A 27919-nucleotide genomic window follows, 5' to 3' on the forward strand; every position below is an offset into this window, starting at 1 on the left:
TCTGAAAACACAACTCCTCTTATTATGTGTCTCAAATCAGTCAAAGAAACATTTTGGGAAATTCATGTATTTGCTTTCAGAGTCCTGGTTGGAGCCACTGTAAATTACCTCTGTGCTGTATACCCTGTCATCAGTCCTGTCGGACTAATAGTTTAGTTGTCCGTTATGGGCTTGCCCTCTCTGACCCTGTCCAGAGGGAAAAAAAAATGTGACGTGTTATGTCTCGTTTCTTAAATCCATTTAACTATTAAATTGAAAAAAAAAAATAAAATAAAATTGAGAGACAATTACGACAAGACTCCAGAAAGTTACTGCTTGCAGCCAAGATGTAGTCTTGTTCTTAATCATCTGAAAAACTAGAAATTACTTTTTGGTAAGGATTGAACAAACAAGACATAACGTGTTAATTAGGGAGCTGTAAAGGTGCTGACAAGGCAAAGCAAATACGCAAGTCTTGTCTTTTCCTGGTTTTAAAGACTGAATTACATCAAAGTGATGCAATTTTCTGAACTCACCAGACTGTCCTAGCTGTTCTGTTATTTTCCTTTACCCATTTAGTCATTGTATATTACTGACCATAATTATTTATCAAAAACTTTTAGATTTTTTTAAATTTTGTGAAAGCACCAGTAGTTTTACTACAATATTGTCACAATATTGATAAATATCAATATCAAGGTATTTGGTCAAACATACTTGATTTTGTCCATATTACCCAGCGATATGGTAGGCAGATTTTTTATTATTAGGCAGGACTGGGCTAGCTTCTTCCCCCTGTTTCTAGTCTTTATGCTAAGCTAAGCTAATCATCTCTGGAGTGTAGCTTTATATTTAATATAGAGAGAAAAGAGTGGTATCTTCTCTAATCTAACTCTTGGCAACAGTGCAAAACAGTGTATTTCCCAAAATGCTAAACTATTCCTTTAATGCCAAAACACACTTGTCCATAACTACGGGTTGTTTGCAGACATATAAAGCTAACAGCAGGGTGAGCTCTTACGTATCGTAAAGTTTATATACGTTATAACTTTGAAAAGATGGCACATTTGAAAGCAGGCCACATTGACATCACTGGCACAAAACAGAGACAGATGTGATTACTCTGTGTGGTCCCATTTTCAATCTCATGTTGTGTTCTTGGGATGATCACAAGGTCAGGTTGTCCTCTGCTGGTCCAACCCACATAAAAACACCCACTCTTGTCTGTATTTGTCTGTGCTCGATAAAGAGAGTGTCCTCACATGCACCTCGCAAGTTCTCAAGATCCTGTGTCACGTTGTGATCTGCAAGGTTTGCAGTAATATGTCAAAGCCCACACATCCTTGTGCCCCCCAAAGAGCAGAAGTGAAGAATACTGAGTCAGTAGATGAGTGTCCAACTGACGTCTCAATTATTCCCTGTACTGTAGTGCCGAGTCATCGCTTAGACAAGTTTTTACCAACGGCCAAGATTGCTTTTGGGACAGGGATGCAATATGGTCCAGAGCAATCTATCCTTGTGTCAATATGTCAAAACACCATCATTCCTTTTTATAATGCTGCTGATTGTTAGTGCAAAGCCTCTCTGACTGCACTCCATTTGGTTGATAGTACTGGGAGTCTTTCCCAGAAGCTTGTTATTATGGATGATGAATAGTAGACTAGGTGGTACCACACTGAATAACATGATCTGTAATACATTGGTTTTATTGGGCATTATACAGTTTTTTTATGCAGGATCTGCTGCTTAAAGGTTGATTTAAGATCCTCTGCCGCCACATGACAGCCACAAAGGGAGAGGCTTATTGTTGTTTTTTATGTACAATCACTGTGTCTGTGTTTTTAAACAAATTCTTATTACGTGATAAATCCCAAGAAGAGGTATGAAAAAAAGAAGGTAGATGAAATAAAAGATGTAAAATGAAATAAAACGGGGCATAATTTAATGATACAGTGGTAATAAAATTACAGACTCATGTTATTTTAAGCTTAATTTACACTGGCAGAGTTTTAATAGTACAAATGTAACACTCTCCTCACATTTACATGGAAATTCTGCCAGTACAAACACAGCCCTCGGCCGTCGGGCAGACCAAAAACTGCAAAGGAACTGCCTTTGTGGGGGCGTGCTGCTTCAGGTAGCGGAGAGAAGATGAGATGTGATCCAAGAAGGCTGATTTGAGTGATACATCCATGTGCTGGAACGCAAACCAGATGCCAAGACACTTGAACACGGTTAGGATTTACAACCAAGAAAAATTATCACAACAACTAATTTTTCCTGTTTTGCAGTGATCGCTCATGAAGTCATGTTCGTGACTGGTTAACGCAGTGTATTTGCAGAATGATGTTGAACTGCATTTCAACAGAAGTTGAAGTCCTCTGCTTCAGTTCCCCCACTGCACAAATCAGGGGTGTAAAATCACAAGTTTCACTATGATACAATCGGTTCTTTGAACAATGATATGATATTTACTTTCGATTCTGTCCAGGGGCCTGGGATCAATATGAGACCATATCATATGCCCACTTAACAGAAGAAGCTGACACCCGTTCCTTTTCTGCTTTTGGTCAAACAACGCATAAGTAACTGTAAATGATTGTAACCAGTGAAGTGCAGTAAAATTTACTTTAAAGCTGTAATGAGTAACATTTATGCATTAAAATGTCTAAAAACACTAGACATATGTTAAAGTTTTTTTGTAGTTGTGGACTTACATGATCCCAAATGTGTCCAATAATGGTCGCACCCAGAGAAATAATAAATTAATTCAGGGTGAGGCGTTTCTGACAAGGTGCTAGTTGCTATAACCTAAATATTCTCATTGTCTCTTTCTTTGTTTCTTGCTATTATCTGCTAGATACTAGCTCTGTTTGAATTTCGAAATTAAGGTGTATCTTGATGGTAATGGCACAGATCGATGTTTTTACTTTGTGTTGAAGATATTGGATTGTTGATCATTGGATTGACACATTGGTTCAGATTGATGGATCATTACACCCTAGTACAAATGTAGTGTTCAGATTGAAATGAATTTGCAGGCTCTGTTTTTGATACAGTGTGGTTGTCAGTGTAAACATGGCGTTATCCCGATGTTACTGACTTAAATGCCTTGCTCGAGGGTGCTTCATTGGTTTTAAGAGAGGGACCAGTGCTAGTCGTTACTTCACCTAAAACCACCCCTCTCCTCATTTCACCACCCTGCCTTTAAGTCATGCATTCCACATCAGAAAATACTTGAATATTCCTGCTGTGAGTGTGAAGCCAATCATTCACACTCTCAGTAACATCACTCCAACGCACTGAACCTGTGAAACTTTTTCCATATTAAGGGCATTTATCCAACAGCGAATAAGAGTAATTGCTCTTCAATTATAAATTGTGTTTTTAATCATGGAAAGCTGGCACTCAATCCAATCCACTAATTGGTTTATCCCTGAAGGCATCCACTCACGTTGAAGTGATGAGACTGCTGATGAAGCGCACATTATCTGTACATGGGTATAGATGATGTATAAATACAGTATGTGTTTTTGACTTCTGCCCTGTGTAACTCATGTCTCTGACTTCTTTGTTCACAGAACTCACCTTCACATGGATTTTCAATGAGTACCCGACGTTCGTCATTCAGGACACGCGGCGATTTGTGTCCCAGAAGACAGGCAACCTCTACATCGCCAAAGTGGAACCCTCTGATGTGGGCAACTACACATGTGTAGTCACCAACACGGTCACCAAAAGCAGTGTCCAAGGACCACCAACTCCTCTAGTGCTGCGGGTTGATGGTATGAAAGTTTTACCCTAACCCTTCTTGTTATACACAGAGAACAAAGAGGCAGAGTGATGTATTGTTTTTGTTTTGAAATAGAAATTTGAGGCAGCACAACTTTCAAATTGCAGGTGCAGTCACTTTAATTAGGTATAGCCTGGCAAGTTAACAAGTTTTAAGAGGGGAAGCTCTTCGCTGGCGACCATTGATTCTGCCGGCTGTGAGTAACTATTGCCAACAGATTTAATCATCTATAACTCATTATGCCCGTGACTTGGCTTACAAAATAAAAGTTTTGCTGTTGTTGGGTTAGTGTGTTCATTATGCTTTTAGACTGTGTTCAGACTGCAGGGAAATTAGATTTGTTTCTCAGGTCTTTAACACATACTGTTTGCACTGTTCGGCCGGTGATATACTTGCTGTTTAACCATGCATTTGCGTTCGCGTATGCGTCGCGTTCATTTCTGAGGACGCGCACAACCATCGCTCCAAATGGATGCAGGATACGAGAGGCAGCCATGAAGCGTAGGGGTGCGTATGCGAACGCGTAGTTAAAAGCAAGTGTATTTCCATCTTTATTTGTAAGTGATCAGATCAGATTTGTGTTACCAGACTAGTGTGAGGAGTAACACATTATTGTAATTCCACTACCTTTGACGGTACCTAGACATCTAACAAACTATTATTTTTTCAAATGTATAATGTATGTGGATGATGCTGCTGCGTAATGTGTCCAAAAGAGTGATGAGTCTCTTGGTTAAACAATCTTGCCTATCAGATTATCAAAGTTTCCTTTGAAGTTGACTTTTATCCATCTGACTTGTTTGGAAATGAGAACCCTGAGTGATGTCAACCTCATGAGGCAGCAAGCAACTGTATCATATTATCTGATTCTTTTCATGTTGAAACAAGATAGGTTTGTAATCATGATTATTATATGTTTGATGTCATTTTATGTTTGATATCATTTATTTAAAATAATTGATGTTTTTTTCTCAATCCCATCAGTGGTCAGAAAAAAACACATTTGATATTTCGCCTCAGCCCTCGAACACAGCATAGTGTTCAGAGAAATACAGTTATAATTTCTTTTAGCTAACACAGTCATGCCTTAAACTTTGTTTTTGATTTTGTGTCTTTGTGACCTTTTCAAAGCCTTGAGCTGAAAGAATTCCCTTCAGGCATTCATGGCATCATCTCTATGTTTCTCTTTGTAACTGCAGGTGTGATGGGTGAATATGAGCCAAAGATCGAAGTGCAGTTCCCTGAAGTTGTCCCCGTTGCTAAGAGCTCAACTGTCAAACTGGAGTGTTTTGCACTTGGAAAGTATGTCCCTCTGTGAATTATTATACACGCAGTTATAACTCCACCATTAGTTGTTTACTGTACCAATCGGAGCTGCATGGTAATGTGTGAGGACCCCGTGCAGTGATTTTGAGAGCAGATTTCACATTTTAATGACTCCTTCTTGTGTTGTACACCCAGAATATATTGAGAAAAAGCACTCATTAGTTAATGTTTCAGATTAATTAAACACTGGCATGCTTTATCAGTGTTTTTCAGTGTTCATTTGTATCATATATATATGTTTTTGACCAAGCTAAATCCCCCAGATAAAATGATCTTCAGGAGTATTTTTCATTTTGTGGCCTTGCTGTTTTCATTCCTTTAGCCCAGTGCCAACTATCAGCTGGAGAAGAGTGGATGGAGCCTCTTTTGGCAGGAAGGTGGACATAAATAAAGCCAGCGGAGTTTTAGAGATCCCTTACTTCCAGCAGGAGGATGCAGGGATATATGAATGTGTGGCTGAAAACAGCAGAGGAAGAAACTCTGTTAAAGGAAAGCTGTCTTTCTATGGTGAGTAGGAGGATATTTTTCACTGACTTTGATCGAAAACATGCCTTACTTCACAACTTCTTGTCTTGGGAACAAAACATATCTTATACCTTCAACCTGTCAGTCGTCTTCCTAACATATCATGTACATTTATAGACTTTTACCAAGCCTTCTACCCACTGATTCATTGCCTCGGAGGTTCACTACTTCTGAGCCTGATTGAAACTCTTGCAGAATAAAAGTGCAGCTTTGTTGTGAGTCTCACAAAAAAGTTTAATTTGTTGTCATGCAATCTGTAGCTTTTATTAGAACCCATATATAACTGCATCATATAGTGGAATGTGGTAATAAATTAACCTATTACCAGTAGTTCATTTCTGACAAGCTCTTTATTGTGCCAGCGGCTAACACGGGGCCGTAGCTCACAGATTTATACCACCTTTCAGGGAGAGGTGATTTTTCCCTCACCAACACTGGACTTATGGCCCATATTCTGAGAAAGCTTTTAATGGCCCTTGATGAAGGATTTTTATGGTTTTTCTCTCCATTATTTTGCAGTTTATGCATTGATGATGTCTGCCCACAAGGCCCTGTAGGGATGTGCTTGACTGAAATCATCAAATCCAGATTTTTCTTTCCTGTGAAGGAGGATGCCTTTGATATGATAATACAGGGTTTTTTGCGGCACCTGTGGGTAAGATGAAATGCTCACAGTACCTGTAGGTAGGCTGAGGATTAAACATGCTTTACTTTAAAGTGAAGTGCCTGTTCGTAGAGTGGTATAGCATCACAGCACCGTGCCTTGATGACTTAGCGCTCCTGAAACAATAGAAAATGGTGCGATCATGTCATGGTCATATTGTGAGCAAGGTCATATCTTTTCAACAACTTGTAGCTATCACTGCCGTGGTACTATGTTGCATGGCCTTTCCTCTGTAGTTGTTGTGTGGAAGTCACGTTTCTCCTTGTAAGATTTAAGTCCTGTCTCATCTCAAAGCCTTGCAGACTGGCCGGCCGCCAGGTGATAAAAATCTGTAATCTCATTTTAAACTCCCATAGACAGGAGCTTGTGGGACATCCATCAACTGTACAGAAGAATAGGAGAATCAATAAGGGGATGTGGTGTTTGCGACACCCAACCAATGCGAGCACAGGAACAATAAGGGGAGGCCTCTCTTTCGATTTCCCACTTAATTGTCCTTCTGTAGTTCCAGGGGATTTATGAAATTAGATCATGGTTTAGCAGTTGACTGCATTTGAATGGGCTCACACACAATCAGATCGACTTTGTATAGATGTCGCTTGCATCATGTCTTCCCTTCCATTATGTTATCTCTGATGGTCTAATTTGTAATATTGTTAACGGGGATGTCATATAGTGTTTGTTTCTGTAAAGTGGTATATTTTCAATTCAGTGCTGCTCGCTCATTTCCGAATGTATTTATAATGCAATTTTTTCTCATAGAAAGAGCATAAAGACAGCTTGTTTTTTGATAACAAAATATTATCTCAGTTCTCACATGGGTCTGACAAACACTTCTCTGTAAGCTTTTTAAATATTACTTGAATGAGTCTTCCCACCAAGTAAAATGCTCTTCAGTCAATGCATGCAGGACTGTTACCGAAGATAGGGGAAACAAAGACAAATAATCAGCAGGAAACACCTTAGCTCGTTTTGAAACACGCTCTTGTTGTCTTTTACGCTTCCAGACATTTTTTCTCATCTAATGTTTTTGTGATTTTGCCTTTCGAGTTGACAGGAACACGGTGTCTAAACACAGACGGTTCCAAACTGGACAGGATATGACAACTTCAACCCTGAAACAAAACTTTGATCCCCTTCTGAGCTCCACAGAGAACATCATGACTGAATTTAAAGTTCCCATGCAACAGCTGTTGGAGGTTTTATTGTTTACATGTTTTCTGTTAAACTGGCAGCTGGGGAGTGACTTGTTGCAGACATTGATTGGTGTTTAGAGTAGCCAATAGTGCTGTGCGTTACACCCGGCGGTCCTTGGACCTAAGGAGGGAGGGATCAAGGGTTGAGAGTGGTCCTATTAGCTGACTCTTACTGGACTGAGAGCTTCAAGTAAACATGGCCAGACCAGGACCAAAACAGCCTCCAAGACCAATGGAGGCCAGTTGGACCACAGGGAATAGGCCACAATACAGAGGTTCCCCAGAAACACTGCAATCCACTCCTCTTTGTTCTCATCCGAACAACTTCTTTATCATTGTTGGGCCAGATGCTAGCATATAGACGACGTATAGTGCTATGCACATATGATAAAAAACTTGAACATTGTTTTTGACTTAACAGATTCACACATAGCCACATTATCCTGGTGATAGGAGAGTCTTTATTTTGTGTGGAAAACATTTGGTTTAAGTCCCAGTGTGGAGGTGAGTATTCACCCAGCTAAAAAGTCCCTGACACTGGATTTACCACAGGTACTGTTACAGCTGTGACTGTAGTCTGAGATAGATAAGACAAATGGCTATTTCAATTGAGAAAATTGAATTGCATTATAATTATTATTATATTATCAAAGAAACACAGCTAGGTAAGCAGGCAGACTGACTCAACTATCTTGTTCCCCTTGACCCTGGGAGGGCGTCCGGTATTTATGTGGGTGATTCACAAGGGCCATAAATCTTGTTGCACTGTCGCCAGAGATAAGGTGCTAGTCGTTTATGTGACACTAGGACCACCATCATAAATATAGAGGCATTTTCTCTATGGATTTCAGAGGTTTCAAAAGACAAAAGGGGAATATAACCTGTGTTATTAACTGCACTAAAAAAGAATGACAACCCTCCATTGTGAGCATGGCAAGAAATATAATACAGTCAGTAAAGCTGATGCTTGTAAAAGATCTGCATCATTTTAGTTAATTCATTGTAGTTGTAGCAAATCCAGTGGCTTATCTTTTCGCTTTGAATCCAACAGTCAGGGATTTTCACCATTCACTATTGATCTTTCTCCATTTTGAGCTCAAACAGCTGTTTTTATTCCTATATATTTATATATTTTTCAAGTGGAGGTTAGCTTTGGGTTAATTGGAAGTGGATTTATGATTTGTGCCCTTGGATGCTTCCTTAATGAACTTAATTGCCCGCTTGGTTGGTTCATTGATTTATTCTGAAACTGCTATGTTCTGGTAATGCTCAAGCATTCGTGCAGCCTTAAAGTGTTAATTTACAGTATGTGCTGTTGTGTGACCTCGCAGCTGCACCTCACTTGACGGAGAAGCCTCAGGACGTTCAGAAGACCATTGATGACACTCTGGTGTGGGAATGCAAAGCCAGCGCCAAGCCCAAACCCTCGTACCGCTGGCTGAAGAACGGAGAGCCTCTGGACTACATGGAAGTGAGGGATTTTTCTTTATCTGAGTTTTTAAAATTGATTTCAATAATATAAACAATAATATGAACATGAGAAGACAAACAATGATCTACAGTTCTTTCCACCATACAACACAAATCCCCCAGTAGCACAAAAAATCAGAAAAATCAAGTGTCCACCACACTTTCATTGTATTTCCAAGTAATGAATAAACAATGGTAAAATAATCAAATACTGACTTTATTCCCAAACCAGAAAACTAGTTCAAATTATGGTAGTGCAGATCAGTTGCTGGCAAAGCTTCACCCCTGGCCTGTGTTACAACTTCACTGAAATATTTAGTTTGAACTGCAGCTGTTACTTTGGATTTTTCAAACACTTCATCATCCTCATCCAATTTAAACCAAAAAAACCAACGAGTTGTAACAGTACCACAGTTTCACAAAATGCCTCTGATACTGCCTAAAATATGGGATTGGGTATTGGCAGGTACGCAGCTCCATGCACTGATCAGATACCACATCATTTATTACTGTCTATATATTTTACATATTATCTGTTATTGAAATCTGAATACAGATGCTGTTACTTCAATCTTTATTTCCTGATTTGGTTTGTTTTTGGGGGATCTGTGGTAAAAACTGATTGACTGAATTATTGATTTTTTTTTCATGTTCAATGCTAGTTAACTGTTGCATCTAAGATGTTACACAGCTGTCCACCACTAGCCAGGGCTGCAGCTCTAGCACATGGCGGCCCTCCTCTACCAATAATGCCTGAATGGCCCAGATGTTGTTATCAGCATAGTGGGATAGATAAAGCCAGTGCAGTTTGGCAGTATTTGATCTAGAAAATGAAAATAAGATTGTATGTAGGCTGTGTTAGAACAAACTGACATAGAATCAGTCTACCGGACCACATTCAATACAGACATGTGGACCTGCTGGGAGCACTGCTAACATTAGCCACACTGGCAGCTGACATATTGTTTACCTGCAGACTCTGTGATCCTGCTCGGTCTGAAAAGACGACGCATTTAGTGAGTTGTAGGATAATATGCAATGTCCATAATACATGGCACAAAGTGCCACACATTTCAGGGACATTTAAAACACAGTTTGTTTGTTGAAGAGTGGCTATTAACAGCTTCAAATGTCTTATACTACATGCAATATTTTTTCAGACAGCATTTAACCTCATTGATGAAAAAAGTGAGTGTTTTCTTTCTTTTAGACTAGTTGAAGAAGTCAGTCACTCAGACAGATATACTTTCTACGTATTGTATATGTATCAATGAGACCTGTGGGTGGTATGAGAAAGAAAATAAAAAATTGGAATTTGTGCTTAGCAACTTTAATCAACACCTAATCATACGATCTGGGCCGCACTATTTTAACAACAAACACATTAAGACTCCTGAAAGCTACAAGGCTGAGTCTGACAGGCTTATATTGAAATGGCTTTTGTTATTGTTAGCAGAGAGTCAATGTTATTTTCATTATAACAGCCTCTCGGCGGTTGAGTTGGTGGAGATAAACGTAACTTAATGTGTAAGATGAAAGATGATAAGATTACACTAGATTCAGAACCATTTTAGTAAAGGGATGGACTGTTTTTTTATTCATTTTGCTTAGAAGCAAATAATATTTCCAACTCATAGGCTTGTTCTTGGCAAGAATGTGTCACTTTGAAATGGCTGTATTTGCTTGGGACTAAATTTGGCATCAAAAGTGTGTTTAAGTGTGTGTGTGTGTGTGTGTGTGTGTGTGTGTGTGTGTGTGTGTGTGTGTGTGTGTGTGTGTGTGTGTTGGGCGAGGGTGTTTGTGTTTTGCAAAGAAGCCAAAGCGATGCCATTTTCTGCCTGTCATCAACCAGGGACTCTGTCGACAATTTAGTGCTCAATCTCTCCTATCTGCTACTCTCAATTTTATCATTAAGTCTCTTCTCTCTGGGGAGGATGAAAAATGCCTTATCATCCAAAATACATTTCACATTTAGGCAATTTGCCTTGTTTTGTGTTATTGTGCTGCTGGAGTGAGTGTGCTTTCTGCCTACAAAGAACTGCTCCAGTGAATCGCAGTCAATGAAAGTGTTTGGATTGGGTAATGAGCCCAACACTGGACTGTTACTGTTTTGTTGGACATGTCTTTAAAGGGGGCAGGTGGGTTTTAGTCTTCTGTAACTTGGATTGAAAGCTAAGATGATATCTGAAATCTGGGGCGCTTTAATTGGAGAGTCGGATCACAATGCACATACGGTGAGAGTTAGAAGAATTTTGCACTCTAAATGGTTTGCCATTATGACACAGAAGTAGTTATCTGCAAATCCTGTGTGTGCAGCAAGTCAAAATTTAATCCGTATAAATAGACATTATTGTCATGAACATCTCCTCTCTCTGTCATTTATGGCTGGCGTGGTATTTGTTAATATTGAAGCGCTCACAAAGGTCACTTCCTCTATTTGGCTCACATCCTTAACCACAGGAAACCCTTATCACTCCACCTGTGCATCTCCACTATTGATTTGTAAATAACATTGTAAAAAATTCCTTTGGTGGGTGGCCAAGGTAACATATTCTCTGTACATGTGGCTATATTAATGAGGTGGGGTGTTACCATTTTCAAAATGCCACCGTCAACAGCGGCAACAGTAAATCAATTTCCAAACCCAAAGGTCAGCGATGTAGAGAGAGAGGGAGAAGGAGAGGAAGGCCAAGGGGGCCATTTGTTATTCCTCATTAGAATGGATCAGTCCTCCTCTACCTCTCTCACGTTATCTCAGCATCTCTCATGCTCTCTTTCTCTTTCTTACGCTCTCTTTCAATCCTTCATCTTCCCACTTTTCCCTCTCTCTCTCCACCTCAATTTGGGCCTCCTCCAAGGGATTTAAATGGCGCAGAGGAGGGCTGTCACTTCAAAATGTCACCCCGCTGAAACAAGGACCCACTCATGCTTGTATTTTTCCACTCCACCACCAGCTTGTCTTTTAGTTACGTACATGAGTGTGTGTTTTTTGAGATTTTTACTACCTTTGACCTCCAAAGCCTTCTGAGGAGTTACTGATGTTGTGGCACGCTTTCAAAAAACCTACTGCAATCATACTTTTCAACCTTGAGACCTCAAAACTAGGGAGGATTTCAAAACCGAAGTTGGAGTCTTGGGGTCCTCCCCCAGGAAAATATGAAACTTGTTTCCTGTATTCTGGTGAGGGCTGTCATGATATGAAGTTTTTCTGATTATGATGACAAAGCAGCATATTCTCGTGGGATGGCCTTTTACAGTGATTGCCTTAATAATAACACTTTGTTGGACTTTATTAAAGCATACCTTCATAAACGTAGCATAGCTCTTTTAAGGGATAGGGCTGTATGTAATGTGTGTGCCTGACTTGTATGTGACAACGTTGATCCATAGGTGTTTTAATAGATCCATGATCTGATCTCAACATGAGACTGACCCTTTAAATGAAAATTTGTGGTGATTGCAGTAAGAAGGAAAATAACAAGTACACGTTTATTGGCAAACAGATGCTTATAGACGACCAAAACTGACATTATTAGCTGGAAATCGCATTGGGACCACAGCCTTTAGGCTTATCTAATCCAATTTCAAATTTTATCTCAAAAACACAGAAAAAGAAAAGATTTAGAAATGTTTTTCTAAGTGTATGTGAATTGGACTGCTCTCAGAAAAATATGTGTCTTTCCTTTAAAACCTTCTGCTGCTGGATACAGCAAGTTTAGAGTAGTGGTATTGTTGATCAGGTGGATTCAGTAAATTTGACAGTGTGAGAAACAGCTAATGAAAAGGAAAAAAAAAGGTGTGAAAATGTGTCATAAATTGTGAGAAACGGGAGAATTGTGACTGCAGGGTCAGTGCATGAAAATCCTTGAAAACACCTGAATATAATGTAATTTTTTCAAGGTTTGAAAAGTGCTTGGATTTTGGATGAAACTGTTTGGAATTTTAATTGCATTACTTTCATTTAAAAAAAATGTTATCTGACTGAATAGTTTCAGATTAACAAAAAACTTTTGACTTTTTGACATTTTGACTTTCGCTCAAAATGAAGATGACTACACTTGCCACTCCAAGTTGTTGAATTGACTATAAGATTGTTAAATTGAGGATGATATAATATGGTTCAAGTTCAAGTTTTGTAAGCTGAATACGGTACATTCATAGATGGACTGTGTAATATAACATCTAACTTTGCCTTTAAATGTCTGCTAATGATGTTAACAGTTTCATTCCCTACTGCGACTAAAAATGTCACTGTTTGATCAATCCATAGCAACTAGGTGGTTAACTGAAGTGACTATGATTTACAGATACGTTGGAAATCTAAATTACAGACTCCACTGCATTCACTTCTCTTACAGACAGGTGACACATTTTGAAACATGAAACTTTGTGTGTTTTCCTTTAATATAATTCTATCACAAAACATTATCTAGTTCTTTCTAATTTTTGGTGGCCTGGTAGCTCAGTTGGTTAGTGTTTACCCCATGTACTGAGGCCGTGGGTTCGACTCTGGCTGAAAGCCCTTTGCTCCATGTCATTCCTCCACTCTCTTTTCCCCTTTCTTCAACTGTTCTATAGATTCAACAATTAATAAAAGCCCCAAAATTATATATATATGTTTAAAAAACAGATATTTTTTTTTGAAGAAGTGAACTAATAAATTTGAGTAGACATTTGTGTGTAAATCTAATTTACCAGAGTAGCTTGAAAAGTTATGCTTAAAAAGTGCTTGAATTTGACTTTGGAAAAGGTATAGGAAATCTAAAACTGGGAGAGGGCTATGAAAAACAAGTTGGCAAACTTAACTGCAATCAGGAGAAGGATCATTACATCATCAGCATACAACAGAGCATAAATGATTCTCCTTTTCACAGCTCAACTTGAAACAGTGCTGGTATCAGAGAAGAGTCGAGCATAATTAATGATCGCCATGAAGTAGACGAATGCCACCATTTGTCTGCAGTGCTAAAGAGATTGTGATAGAGCCACCACGGAGTCTCTGAGGGTTTTTTTTAACAGGGCAGTGGGTACAGAATAGCGTAGTGTGGCACCGACCCATGCACTTACACAGATCTCTTTCATCTCTTTCATCCCCCTGGGCCCTTGCACTGTGTAACCTAAAAAGGACCATCTATCATCTATTCAAAGTCGCTTTCTTTCTGTTCCTCCCCCTTCCTCTCTATCATCCTTTTCCCCTTGAACACACATATAAGCATCCAGTCCCGGCCAAAAAAATCCAGGGACTTGTGTTCCACTTGGAAACTGCTGTATCCTTCCTCACCCAAGACCCCCTCTGGCGGCGGCTTTAGCGCCAGGTCAGCCGTGTGTCCATCGTGTGACTGGACCTCAGAACAAGCCCTGTTTGAAGCTCCTCAGCAGTGTCACTGACTGATGTTAAGGGACAGTCCTTGTCTTTTCAAGTGCCAGTGCTGTAATGATTCCAGACGACAGACAGACTGGCGGCAGGACCCTCTGGACTACTTTGTCAGTGACATTAAAAGGTCCAGCTACACTCAATGGGAAAGATCAAGGGCAAGAACAATGAGTGCTGCCACACTCAAATTGACACAACTATAAAAAGGGAGCAGAAAAAAGTGCTAAACCTTGTAAAGGTCAAAAAGGAGCAGTGGGAAGAAGAGAACTTTGTTTTTACTATCTGTACTCTGTGTAGGCATATTTAAAATCTTATGTTATTTACTTTAAAACAAACAACATATCATATTTCTTTTCTACCTAACACCCCACAGTACTTTCAGGAGTACAGAATAGCCTACTTGCTGCAGCTTATTCCTAACTAATTCCTCAGAGGTCTGATTTCAACCACAGTTTGATAATGTCTCAGTGCTATGTAAAGCAGAGGGGGGTTACATCCAGTCACTGCGGGCCTATTAAGACCACAGAAAATTAGCAGTGTTTCAATTATCAACCCCCCCAAGGAGAGAAAAAGTGTGGCTAAAGCTTGAATTAGATCAGGCCATTCATCAGAATGAACACAGTTGGCATCATGGTACTTAAAATGTCCATATATAGCCCTAATTACCCACCTCGAAGCAGATTTAGTCCGGCATTCTCATATTAACACCTAGTATGTGATACAGTTATGGCTCTAATTAGGCTCTTTGTAAGCCCTCCTTAAAAAATATCTCACACCTTCCTTACAAAAGTCCTGAAATAGTTTGTGGTAAACAACAAAAGGATGCTGTTGCATTGGTTAATTATTGTTAAGATTACTATATAAACCATAGAAAGCTTAGTCTAAACTAGTGGTTCCCAAACTTTTTCAGTTTGAAGTTTGGTTTTTCCTAAACACCCAAACTTACAAAAATATGTCATGAATTGCCATAAGAACTAGATTTATCAAGTACTCATAACACACCACATGACTGACTTACTTTTCCACTGTCCAAAAACTTGGAGAACCCATTGAGACCTGTCCTCTGCAGTTTGACTGGCTTTTGTGGAGCCAACAGTACTGAACTCTTACCTCTACACAACACACTCTGCCAATTGGCAACTGGGTCACAACGCAAAGTTTGGGAACGGCTGGTCTAAATGATGGTAAATGCTCCAGATGCTGCTCCAAGCAAGACAGTAAGAAAGAATTTACAGTGACCTTTTAGTACTTCATGTATACCATTTTATCGAACCATAGAAAATAACCAAACATTATTACTTGAAACTATTAGAAATATAGTAAACTGCACACAATCAGTCTTAGGAGTAAAGTCAAGAAACAGTGTCATAAAAAATGTTGCTGTTTTGGTGAGAACTTTTTTACAATGGGCCACCATCAAACAGGTCAACCTGTGAGTCTCCACTGTAACTGCTGGTGACCGTCATCATCCTAAGTGCTAAGTGTAAAAACTGAGCATTTATAAAGCCTTTAGTGCTGGATGGTTATTTCTTTATACTGACATGAGTGTAAAATTGCCAGGCTTTAAATAGAGGCAGCAAATTAGGGAATTATATAGGCCAGATAACTTTTGTTAGCTTGTAGAATTTAAAGGTTCATATATGTCATTCTTTATTGTTCATTTGGATGCTCATTAGTTTCTGAAAAGAAGCTGGCTGTGTGTTTTCCACACCAAAACAACAATAAAAAAGCACAATTGAAATCACACAGTACCGATAAGACAAGAAGATGCAACATAAGACAAATACAAAGATCAGAAAATAACTGAAACCTTGGATCTAGTATGCTTTTACTGTGTCATGTGTTCTGTTTATATAATGGCATTGTTATATAAACAGGTGTCACTCCTTTTAGGGATCATTGTCAGATTTGCTAAGGGATCATCCACTGAGGTCTCTCAGATGGTATTTTAAGGGCCAGGATGTCTCATGTGAATCTGAGGCCAGTTACTGTAACTTGTTAGTGTGCTGTTTAGACAGAAACTCCGATGATTTTATCTTCTTTTCTCAACAGAGGCTCCACTGAACAATATTTTCTTATTAACAATGGATCAAATGCCTGCCTGTAATGTTGTTACTGTAGTGACAAAACCACAGGGAACTACAAGGGCATTTGGAAAGTGCAGACCTCCACCAAGGCCAATAGTCCAGTCTTCATTGAAATGTAAATCTACAAGTGCAAACATCACGATCGATTTTATTGCTTGTTCTTGTGAAGCATAAAGTTCAGTTATTTTTCCTTGATCTTTGATGGAGTTTATTGCAGACAATTCACATTTGGATGCTAGTAAGAAATATAATTAGTTGCATGATATGTGTGTTTTTACATTTCTGGAGCCACGCCTTCCTTTTGGAAAAAAACGCATTGTTACAATTCAAGTGATGTTACAGTTGTACCTGTTGTCTGATGAAATTACACCCTCTGAGTGCTCTGTAAGGACTGCTTTCTATATGAACTGTGAACAACTGCATGTATAGCTACTACTGTGAATGTATTGCTACAACTGGCTGTATTGTTACTATTGAACCATCTATTGAATTTCAAGATGAGTGGCATTTATTCCCTATTGCCCTATCTTGTAATGGGAACAAAACTGAATTCTAATTTGTTTTTCTGTCCCAGACAGACAGTTTTACACACACCTTCAAGCAGGTGCAGTCTCTGCTGTTATGGGCTGATGCACCAAGTCAAACTGAGACAAGCCAAGCGGCACATGTGTATGAAAAAGGAGCAAAAGGGGTAACAAGCATTCATTTCCTGCGCTGAAAATTAGTGTGTCCACCTGGGTGTCATGTTTACATCACTGTCAATCGGAGCTGGAGACGATAAATACTCATAAAGAGTAATTTGGCCCGTGAGTGCCAGTTGTGTCCTTTCCCATTGAAGAAAAAAGCCAAATGTTAGTGGGGGTTAGTTTTTTTGTCCAGGGTAATAGGGCTCAAGTGGCTAAAAAAAATCAATTAATGCACCTTTAAGCATCAGCATGGATGTGCAACAAAAAAGAAGCACACTATGATTTTGATAACAGCATATTCATTACTTATTGATTAACCAAGGGCCTAAATACTTTAAGAATCAAACAGCAGTCATGGCACACTTGAGGTCATGGTTGGATGTGAACCTTGTTCTATACTGGGGCATATTATTGCACCAGAGGCATCCACTCAAGCCTCCCGCTGACTGTTCATCTTGTCTAAACCTGTTTAGTGTTTGTTGTCAGGTTAGCACAGCAGATTCCACTTTGAATCATGTGTGTATCTGTGTGTGTGTTTGTCTTTAGCAGGACAGGGTACAGGCGAATAATGGAGTGCTGACGATCAGCAGCTTGAATCTGGCCGACATCGGCATGTACCAGTGTGTGGCAGAGAACAAGCACGGCCGAATCTTCACCAACGCTGAGCTCCGAGTCATAGGTAAGTCCAAACAGGCAAGACTTTGTTGATTTCTGTAAATACATTCAGTGGAGTTGTTCTCATGCCATGTCTTTAATAGCTGTTAGATGGTACATGATGGATGCTTAAATTTGGCAAAGATGATTAATGTGCAAAAGCTGCCAAAATAAATACGACAGCAGTCAGCCTGGTGGAGGCGCTTTGATTAAAGGTCCACATTTGAGGCCATATCTCCTCCACCCACAGTCACACTGGCAGAACATTTGCGACACATGTCTGCAGTTTTGCCAGTTGGATCACGAAGATAATTTTTCAAAAAACATTTTCCCCTAATGCTCATTTTTAATCATTACTCTTTTTCTATTTTCTTGTTTGAACCATATTTAGCAAAAAATAAATGGCTTTATTGCACATCTGAAGGATAAACTAAAACTCCCCCTTCTATTAAAGCAGAGCAGATAAAGCAGATAATAAATAAATTTGTGTCTGTTCTTGCCTCTGTGTTGAGCAAACTGAGAAAAGAGCATTCGTGTCTACTGTTGTTTTGCCAGTAGTTTGCCCAAAAGTGCACCCTGGTCCTGTTCTCATGATCAAGTGACTACACTGATGATGGTCAGCCCTCAGCTGGGAAAGTGGAACTGACTGGTTTGCTGGGGAATGAGCAGCTGTGTGCACTGAGAACAGCAGACGATAAGAGAAACTCTTTGCTTTGTTGGTTATATATTATGTTATGTAAGTAAATAAAATAATCTCCTGATTGTATCTAACCACTCACTGCCATGTTTAGTATTATGTATAACAATTATATTATTTTGACTGGAGACATGGCTTGAGTAAAAGATAATGTACAATGAGCATCTAATAATGCCAAAATAGACAGGGTGACGCAGGTCTTGAATCGGCCTAAATGTGTTTATTTTGCCCTAATGACCTGTCCCACTTATTAACCATTGACTAAAAAGATTAAATATTGATATGTAATATTAATTTGAAAATTATTTGATGTAAAAATGATCTATGAGTCTATGATCAATTCTGTGTCAATCCAACAGTCTGTTATTCAGAAATATCGAATCTATCTAGATATCGAATTCACTGAGGTTCTATATGTCAGGTGTCTATGTATGCTGTGAGGTAAGTGAATTTCATGTTAGCGTTACTAATTGTAGAAGAAATAGAATTTTGGAAGATTTGTGTCACAGTTTAGAAAAGTGAGACAGGAAGTTGAACTCGGAGGCAAATGCCAACGCACAGCATGTGGAGTCTCAGTAAAAGCAGTGTTATATTTGTGACGTCCTTCAGGCTTAAAAATAGTCAAAGAGCGCGCAGGTTGTTGGAAATGTAATCAGACACACAGGTGGAGGCAACATGAAGGTTACGATCTGATTTGTTAATTTTTAATGGCAGAATAGCCCAGTGGGTGACAAAACTGGTTCTTTTAAGTAACTCACTTTATAAGCTATGTAGTTTAAAAGCATGTTATAGATCTAAGACAAAAACTGACAAAATGGAAGGATTGAGAAAACTTTAAATTACAAATCTGCCTGCTACTTCAGCACCACGGACAGCTCCATGGATTGGAGGAAAAAAGTTTTTATTATTTAGATTTTTTTTTAAGCAGAATTTAAGCAAGTGGAATGTAAGAAAGTTTTTTTGCTTTTCTTATTCATTCTGTCGCCTTTGATAAACACTGACAATAAATGTAAAACAAATCATATCATTCGTCATTTTAACAGACATTTTAATGGTATAGTTTTTTTACTTTATTTCATTCAAAACTGCTGAATGGGTAAATTTTGATGGTGGAAATCACTTAAAACACATGACATAACATGCTTACATGTCATGAATGCTGCACTGGGAAGAAGTTCTTGTACTCTAAGACACATGCTGCACTTAACAAACACTACATCCTTCAACCCTTCACCAATTTGAATAAAGTGCACACTGCAGTCTGTCGTGTGCAGGTCTCCCAGAGGCCTGGTGGTCTGACCTGTACCCATGTGATCATGTCATCACACAGATCAAAAAATCAGATTCACTCAGTGCTCTGTTTCCTATGTAAGTATGGAAAATGGTTGAAAATGAGAGGAAGCAAGTCATTTTGTGCACCTCAAAGGACATGGGTTAAAATGTGTATTTTAAAACTTATAAAATCTTAATTAGTGTTACATCACTAGAAAGCCCAGGATTTGCTTTTTAGAGGAAATTAGGACTCATATAAACTACAGGCATGATGTTTGAGACAAAGGCATCAGTGTCCTCACAGAGGACGAAAATGAATTGCCGGGTCTTAGGAGGACACACAGCACAGTTAGGCAGCTGATTTTTCAGAGCCGTGGTCGGAGCCATAGATTCTAACTTCATCAGATAAAGGATCAATGAGTCAGACAGACTAGACCAACATGTTCAGCTAAGCAACTCCTCTGCCCCTGAACTCTCTCTGCTACAAGGGCAGGGGTGTTCTTCTTGTTCAGTGAGAGAAATGAGCTCGAGCTTATCCAGCCAAGATTTTATTGTCAGTTTTCACACTGAAGCCGAGGGATGATAAATAGTAAATAAACAAATAAATAAATAAAGCAAAAATTATGTCTTTGTAAAAGTTAGCACAAGTTACAATTAACAAAAACGAAAAAAATGGAAACTCAAGTTACACTTTTTATTTCATTTCTTTAAAATGAAGCACTTTATTTTAAGCACTCTATTGGGTACTTTATTTTTAAATGGCACTGTTATTCTATTTAAAATGAAAACATTTATTTACCATTAGAATACATGTTATTTATATTCACTCATGTTTAAGTTGAAAAGTGAAAAGAAATATTGTTTTAACTTATTTAAATTGTACTTTTTGCCAGTTGTTGACTACATATGCTGAGCTACTTGGCCTCTTCAATATAATGGCTCTGAATCATAATGCAAGTTATCATATTGTTGACCTTCGCTTGGGAAAATTTTCTCTAACTTTTCTCTTTTTAGAGCAGCCCATGTGAAATATTTTTCTCTGACTCACTTATTTCTCTGTCTCTCGTCTCATCTCTCCCGCGTGTGTGTGTGTGTGTGTGTGTGTGTGTGTGTGTGTGTGTGTGTGTGTGTGTGTGTGTGTGTGTGTGTGTGTGTGTGTGTGTGTGTGTGTGTGTGTGTGTCTCCCACACTGACTTGAGTCCCAGTGCGATTTATATGAATGCAAAGATTTTATTGGTCGTGTAGCATCTCCCCTCGTCCTCCTTCAGATCACCAACTGGTTAAGATGCTGGCAAGAAGAGTTGTGAATTGTGACTGTATTTTCCTCAATACATGTAGGCATTAGCTTCCACATAAGTGGCCTATTATTTTAGAAATTAAGTGCAAACTTCACTCACAGCACTTTGCTGTGGCAGTTTGACACACTGGCATTAGTCAAATAAAGTCTTAGGGGTCTGTCAAAAACACTTCACCTCCTGACACAGCAGCTTTTAGATGCTTTGTGTTTCGAAACGTACATAATTGTGATTGGCAACTTGACGCAAAGTAACTGCATGTATGCAGGTGGAACTCACTGAGCCTCTGAACATGTTTTAATGCTACTGTACTGTAGGTGTGTGGGTTTGAAACATATCAGTAAGTGTAGTAGTGAAAAGCCTGAACGTCACAAACATCTTTACACTTTACAAAGTATTATGAGACCATGTGTGTTCTCTAAAATAACATACTGTAAATGTTAAAATGGTTATGATCCTATAGAATATGATGTATTGCTGGAGATGAAGCTATCCAACAGAAGGGCTGGGCAATATGGATAGACTAAATACCAATATCGGTATTGCAAAAGTAATGTAAGGATAAGTGTTGATGCTTTCATGAAATATTTGCACACTGAAAATTTTAATAAATAAACATTAGTAATGCAGATATAATGGTCAAGTGGGTAAAGGCAAATAATAAAACAGCTTGAATAGCCTTTAAAACCAGGAAAAGACAACATATGCCACATCATTATATAACAGTATCAAAAATACAATATCTAGTCTCATATCACAATATCGATATAACATTGATACGTTGCCCAGCCTTGTTTTATTCACCACAATCATGAGATTTCAGTGTTTATCTGTATACCATGCATCAGTGAAAAACAAATATCAAAAACAGAACATGATAGGAATGTCTTACTTTGTTCCTGTGTTCCTCCCAACTATAAAAAGAATAGTTCATCGCTACATTCATTTAATATACATGAGCATAAAGACTTTTTATTGAAACTATAATTCCTCCAACTCTGGCTTTAAGATATGAGATCGTATAAATCCATGTGTGTTATGAGAAGACAAATATCTGTTGTGCTGATGGAGGAAATGCTGGCATTTCACACTCGGTGTCAAGAAATAATTGTGAAGTGCGATGTGTGCATGAATACATGTGTATCACTGTGTGTATTGTTGTGTATGGACGTGCACCAGCATGCGTTGGCAGGTGCTCAGCCATGTCACTGGCGCCAGGCTGCGTGTTCACTTTGAAGAGCTTTCTGCTGAGTCGGTGCGCATACAAAACAGATCCAGACGACGGCGCCTTAGTAATTAAGGCCTAAAGGAGCAGCAACAAAGCCTCCCTCTCATTTTACATTCTCTCATTTTTGCTTCAGAGCCCCCGCGGCTTAATTCTTAATGCATAATGTCCTCCTAAGGAAAATTCATGGAATTGGAAAACCCACCTTTTTCAAATAAAATGTCTTCTTAAAAATGATGCACCGTGTCTGTTCCCCTGCATTTACGTGTGCAAGTCAGTCAGTCAGTCTGTATGTGGAGAAAGAGAAGGATGTGAGAGCTGACCTACCTAATGGATGGAGTGACCTGCATGTTTTTAGGACGCTACCCCGCTCTCATTTCCTCAGTAGCCCCCCCCCCCGCCTTTGCTCCTCTGTCTCCTCAGACAGTAAATTAAACCTGTTTTTTTCTACTTCTTCTGTCTCCCTCACAATACTTACTTTCCTTTCTTTCCACTCTTCCTATCAGCTATCGCTCCAGACTTCTCCCAGAACTTGCTGAAGGCCCAGACTCTGGCCCGACAGGGTGGCGATGTTCTGATCGAATGCAAGCCCAGGATGTCTCCTCGGGGCGTGATTTCTTGGAGGAAGGGGAAGGAAGCATTGAGAGAGAGCCACAGGTACAGAGTTTCTTTGTGTTAGAGCAGTAAGTGCAGTGTGTACGGGCCCATTGTTTAGTTTGTCTGCTTTACTTGCAGAATAGTATTTCATCGACTTGTTATTTTATTTTTCCCTACTTGATATTCATGGTGACAAACTGCAAAGAACAGAACCACAGTGTGACACAATACAATTTGAATTGCATAACACGTTCTGCACTCCACCACTTTCCCCCTGCTATCTACATTTCTTCCCTGAACTCCATTGTACTTTGCTCTCCTGGCTGTGCTCAGAGCCCGTTTCTGCACTGTTTACTTGAGGTAATTGGCCGTTCGTAGACTGCGGCACTTGGATCGATGCACTGATCCATCAGCTCATTAGCAGCATGTAAGGCCTGGAGGGTCATTAGAGCACAAGGCAGACGATGATCCAGGCTACCATCGAGACATGGGAGAAGCAGGTGAAATCCCCAAAAGGGCCTGATCAATGGTGAGCTGCTGAACAACACACATTCTTGTGTGATAGTGGTGGTGACACTGGGGGAACTAGCTGGACACCTTGTTTTATTAGAAATCAGGTTAAGTACAGATCAATGCAATACCTCTGTGTGCTGGAGAGGAGAAGAAAAAGGAAAAACAAATGTTAATCAGACAAGAAAAACCAATTCTCCCCCTGAAGATGTGATGCCGCGGTCAGTGATTGATCAGGATTCACTGCTTTGTCTCTCATGGCAGCAATCAGGGTGATATGCAGATGTGGTGCACTCTTAGAAATAATGGTTCCAGAAGGATTCCTCTTGAACAACAGAGGTTCTACCCAGAACCATTTGCTTCTGCAGAACCTTTTTTTTTTTTCTCGATGAAATGGTCCATCAAGGGTTCTTTGTAAAACTAAGGGTCCCGTTGAAAACCCTTTTCATCCGAAGACGCCAATCCTTAACAAACTCTTTCATCGAGTGTTCTTTGAACTACATTATAAAAGAGTTCACAATAGAATCCCTTGGATGGGTTCTAGGGTTCTAGATGAAATCTTAGAATAAAAAAACTTAGAAGAACCCCCTGGGTGGGTTCTAGATAAACCTTTTGGAATATAAAGAGGTTCTCATGCCATAGAAGGATTCTTCTTTAGAACCTGCCTCAGGGGGTTCTGGATGAAACCTTTCACAGAAGGTTCTAGGTATAACCCACAGGCACTGTTCTGGTTCAGGCACATAATTTTGAACTGTTCACAGCATTTTGACCTAAATTAAACTGGGTTTTCCTTGGGAACCAAATTTGGGGTGTCATGTTCTATAAGTTCCTCTGAAATGTCACCATTTGATGATATGTGCACTGTTCTCATTCAGCTCTGAATATTCAACAAGATTAAATTTGGAGGAAACAAAACACCCTGATGTGCTATTACACTTTTAATTGCCCTTCTGTCAGGTAAGGCACTAAACAAAGTGTGTTTTTAGTTGGTATTGCTGGAAACTTTTGGGTGTGCTTTCAGAGTCTCTCTCAGTTGTAAAAAACACAGCATGGTGTACACAAATCACTCAGTGATGCATTTCCACTTTCAGTTTGATAACATCTCTATTTCATGCTGAAATGTACCAGCAGGAGGTAAAGCACACCTGTCGGGACATGCAGTGACGTAGCAGGGGTCCAGATTTCTCATTTGATATGGGATTAATTGTTCAACTGGCTCAGCAGCTTTTCCACACCCAACCTCTGGGGTACCCATCCTCACCACAGTGGGAGCACAGCAGGTTTAGTAATGTCTCACCCCCCCCCCCCCCCGTCAAACAGTATGCTGGGGGAACTGAAGTTGCGATGTGATTGTTAATGCCAGGCCAAGACGTCTTGGTTATGGGAGGAGAGAGATGTTTTAGTTGAGGGGGAGCAGCAGCATCAGCACCAAGATTATGTGTTGCAGACGCCTGCTAAACGTGGTACCCAGCTTGCAGATTTATCATCCTCTTAAGTATTGAAAGGAAAATGCATCCATACTGCAATGTGTAATATCAATCGCACCATAAAAGGTGAGATTCCCCATTTGAGATTTTAACGTTACAGCCTTGCCCTGAGGAAGGTGAGCTGCATACAAGATGTCAGGCTTTGACATTATTGCAGCATTTCTTGCAAACCTATTCCCCCGACGCCGGGCTCGTTAGCATTTTGTTTCCTCCATATCGAAATGAGGCTGCTACCAATGCTATTACAGCGGTGGCACAACACTAATCCATCCCACTGGCTCAACTAAAATACCCATAATTCCTTCTAATCTTCCAGGGATAATGTTTTCAAGGATCTAGAGCAGGGGGAGAACAAATCAACTAAGAACTGGGCGGGATCTGATTAGTTAATGAAATCAGGCAGCGGTGATACCTATATCAGCTCACATCCCCTGCATGTATAACAAGATAGCTTTATAACAGGGTTGCCGTGCACTTACGCAACGAGCCATGAGGTTAACGATAAAGTGCTTACCTTAATTTAATTTCACCGCTGACCACTGCCAGCAATTGTAAAACGGATATAGGAAATAGCTCTCAGGAATATTACCTTTAGATTGTGTTTAAGATTGTTACGCTAAACGATATATATGTAATGTGAATCAATTTATAATCCTGCTATTAGAACTGCAAGAGCTTTCTGTGTTTGTTGCCAGTACACAATGTCTGTGCATTGCTGTTGAATGAAATAAGCAGCAGTTGAGCTGAGAATACTACAAGTTCCTACAGTAGTAATATACTGAGTTAATTATGCAATCCTTCTTTAGTGGTTAAAATAATGTTTTTCATTTACAGCCTCTTAGTTTTTTGTTGCACCATGGAGAGGCAGACAAGGCTTTTATATTACAGACAGTAGCTCACTTTAACACCGGCCAATAAGGTTGAGGTAAAGTACCTGTTTACTATATCACACTGCTCAAGTTTTATGTACCCCACAAATTTACCCAATACCTTAATTGCTCCAGGGCAACCTTTTAGAGAAAAGGGAACAAAGCGAAAGCATTTGAGAGAACTAATGCTCCTCATATCTTTATCTCGCTCTGTTCCTTTGCCGCTTTGGTGAGGAGGAAGTCTGACATAGGCTACTACACAGTTTAATGGCGAGTCTTATCCTTGCGACATCTCATATCCATAACTCTTTGTTATAGTCCATTATAAAGGAAGCCCTCAGTTCAGTTAGGAGAATATACCCCCAGCTCCTCGGGGAATGGGCAGCGCTGCAGAAGAGGCTAATGTATTTTAATACTTCCAGCCTTTGAGGCGATACAGGCCATTTCTGATCATTTTGGGAGGTCCGTGCTGCCTTCAAGGGATCTTTTTAGAAAGGGGTGTTCAAGCTCTTCTTTCAAACCAGTTATGTTTGAAACACCAGCTCAACCCCCATTACACTGTTGTGCCATTTAGAAGATAAGATGGGAGCTTCTAGTGAGGATTTGTAGGGCAAGGCATTTATCAATGGAGTAATTAATGTGCAAGGGTTCAAATGTGGTCCAGAAATTGTTCTAAAACCGTAGTTGAAAGGCAGTATCAAAGATTGGTGGCATATAATTTAACCACATTGCCATGACTTTTTGAACCAATTAAATTAAGTGTAGATAGATTTTCCACACACCTGTATGTGTGACGGGTGTGCCGGAGAAGGGTGCAACTTAAGTTGGCCCCACGCTACAGGCAACTGATTTTTAAATCTCACATTCATGAGGAGAGACTTCACAGATTTTCTTCTCTCCAATCCCGAACACTGACACACTACAAGATTTAAAAATAATAACACACCACAAGCGACATATATATTATCAAGTTTATCATGCCAGAGGAGGGAGCACGAGCTCAGGTGATCTCGTGTGATTTCATGTAGCTGAAGAACTTGCTGTAAAAACGTTATACTTTGCAGAAGTTAAATGAGTCTGGATGAGAAAATGGAACAGTCAACACTGTATATTCCTCAGTGAGAACTGGAGCTGAGATTTTAAATGTCGCTTTTAATATCTATCAACAGTAGCATGCAAGCTAACATAACTCACAAGAGTTAAAACCGTTTACTGTCGCTTGGCGCCTGTCTTTCTCTTCTGTACCGATGTAATTATCCAGATTTTAAATCATAAATATTAAACGTGTTTGAAAATGATCTGGTCAGATCTGTAAACCCATCACATTACTGGATAATCTGGGCCGAACGTCAGTACTAACTGAGGGCGAGCCTCCCTTCCAGGGAGAGGTGAATCAGAGGAGAGAATAAAATAATTCAGCAGGAAGTGAGAAAGTGTGCTGGAGTTCTACTCAACTCTGTAAAAGAGGTGAAGTTGTAGCATTTGCTGCTTTGAATCCATCAAAAATGTCAATAACACAATTTTCCCACAAGCATTGGATGTTTACCCGGTGTTGTAGTTTTCTTTCTATGACAAATGACTCTTCAAGACAGAAATCCCAACACATGGCAGTGAGCGTGAACATCCTGGTTTTGTCAGCTAAGCCGTGGCATCAGACTGTTAAATCTAGCAGCTGTTTGACATCATTCAAATATTAACCTGTGCTCATTAGGCTTAATGGTTATTGCCTGTTTTCAACAACTTTGATAACACTAGACCAAATGAATTATTAGTTCAGCAATCTCTGGCTGTTATGTTAGCCTGAGGGAATCCATTTTTAACAGTGTGATATTTTATTGATCCCTGTGGGGATTTTTTCGTCATGCCTGCCCCCTCTGGGGAGATCAGAGCTGGGAGACACTCAGACTGTTGCTTCAGGACTTCTCAGCAAGGCAGATTCTTGACTTCAGTGTGACAACTGATGGATGGGCTCCTGGTCTGCCTCTATTATTATTCTTATTCTCTAGAGATCTACAAGTGATGATCAGGAAGGGTGATTGACCCTTTACTGACTTTGTTGTTTTCTCCAGTGTGTTGTCGTGGTGCTGCTATGAATACATCATGTTCTTTCTCTATAGCTCTAACTTGCTATTTGGTCTACAGCGGTCATTTTTGAAAGTTAGGCTCTTACACATTGCTCCTTTAAATAGTCTTAAATTATATTTGGGAATGTC

At 39.5% G+C, this 27919-nt stretch overlaps 1 protein-coding gene across 1 annotated transcript in view; it reads left to right on the forward strand.

The window, feature by feature from the left end:
* cntn3a.1 (contactin 3a, tandem duplicate 1) overlaps positions 1-27919 on the forward strand; it is a 120565-nt gene that overhangs the window by 63088 nt on the left and 29558 nt on the right. Inside the window, exons 6-11 of the mRNA XM_084721410.1 lie at positions 3561-3764; positions 4972-5074; positions 5421-5605; positions 8815-8954; positions 17647-17779; positions 22750-22900. Of these exons, the coding sequence (XP_084577536.1) occupies positions 3561-3764; positions 4972-5074; positions 5421-5605; positions 8815-8954; positions 17647-17779; positions 22750-22900 (916 nt within the window). The remainder of the gene's footprint in view (positions 1-3560; positions 3765-4971; positions 5075-5420; positions 5606-8814; positions 8955-17646; positions 17780-22749; positions 22901-27919) is intronic.

This window comes from Lutjanus erythropterus, chromosome 6 (assembly GCF_056507025.1).
Source record: "Lutjanus erythropterus isolate fLutEry1 chromosome 6, fLutEry1.hap2, whole genome shotgun sequence".
NCBI classification, from domain to species: domain Eukaryota; kingdom Metazoa; phylum Chordata; class Actinopteri; order Lutjaniformes; family Lutjanidae; genus Lutjanus; species Lutjanus erythropterus.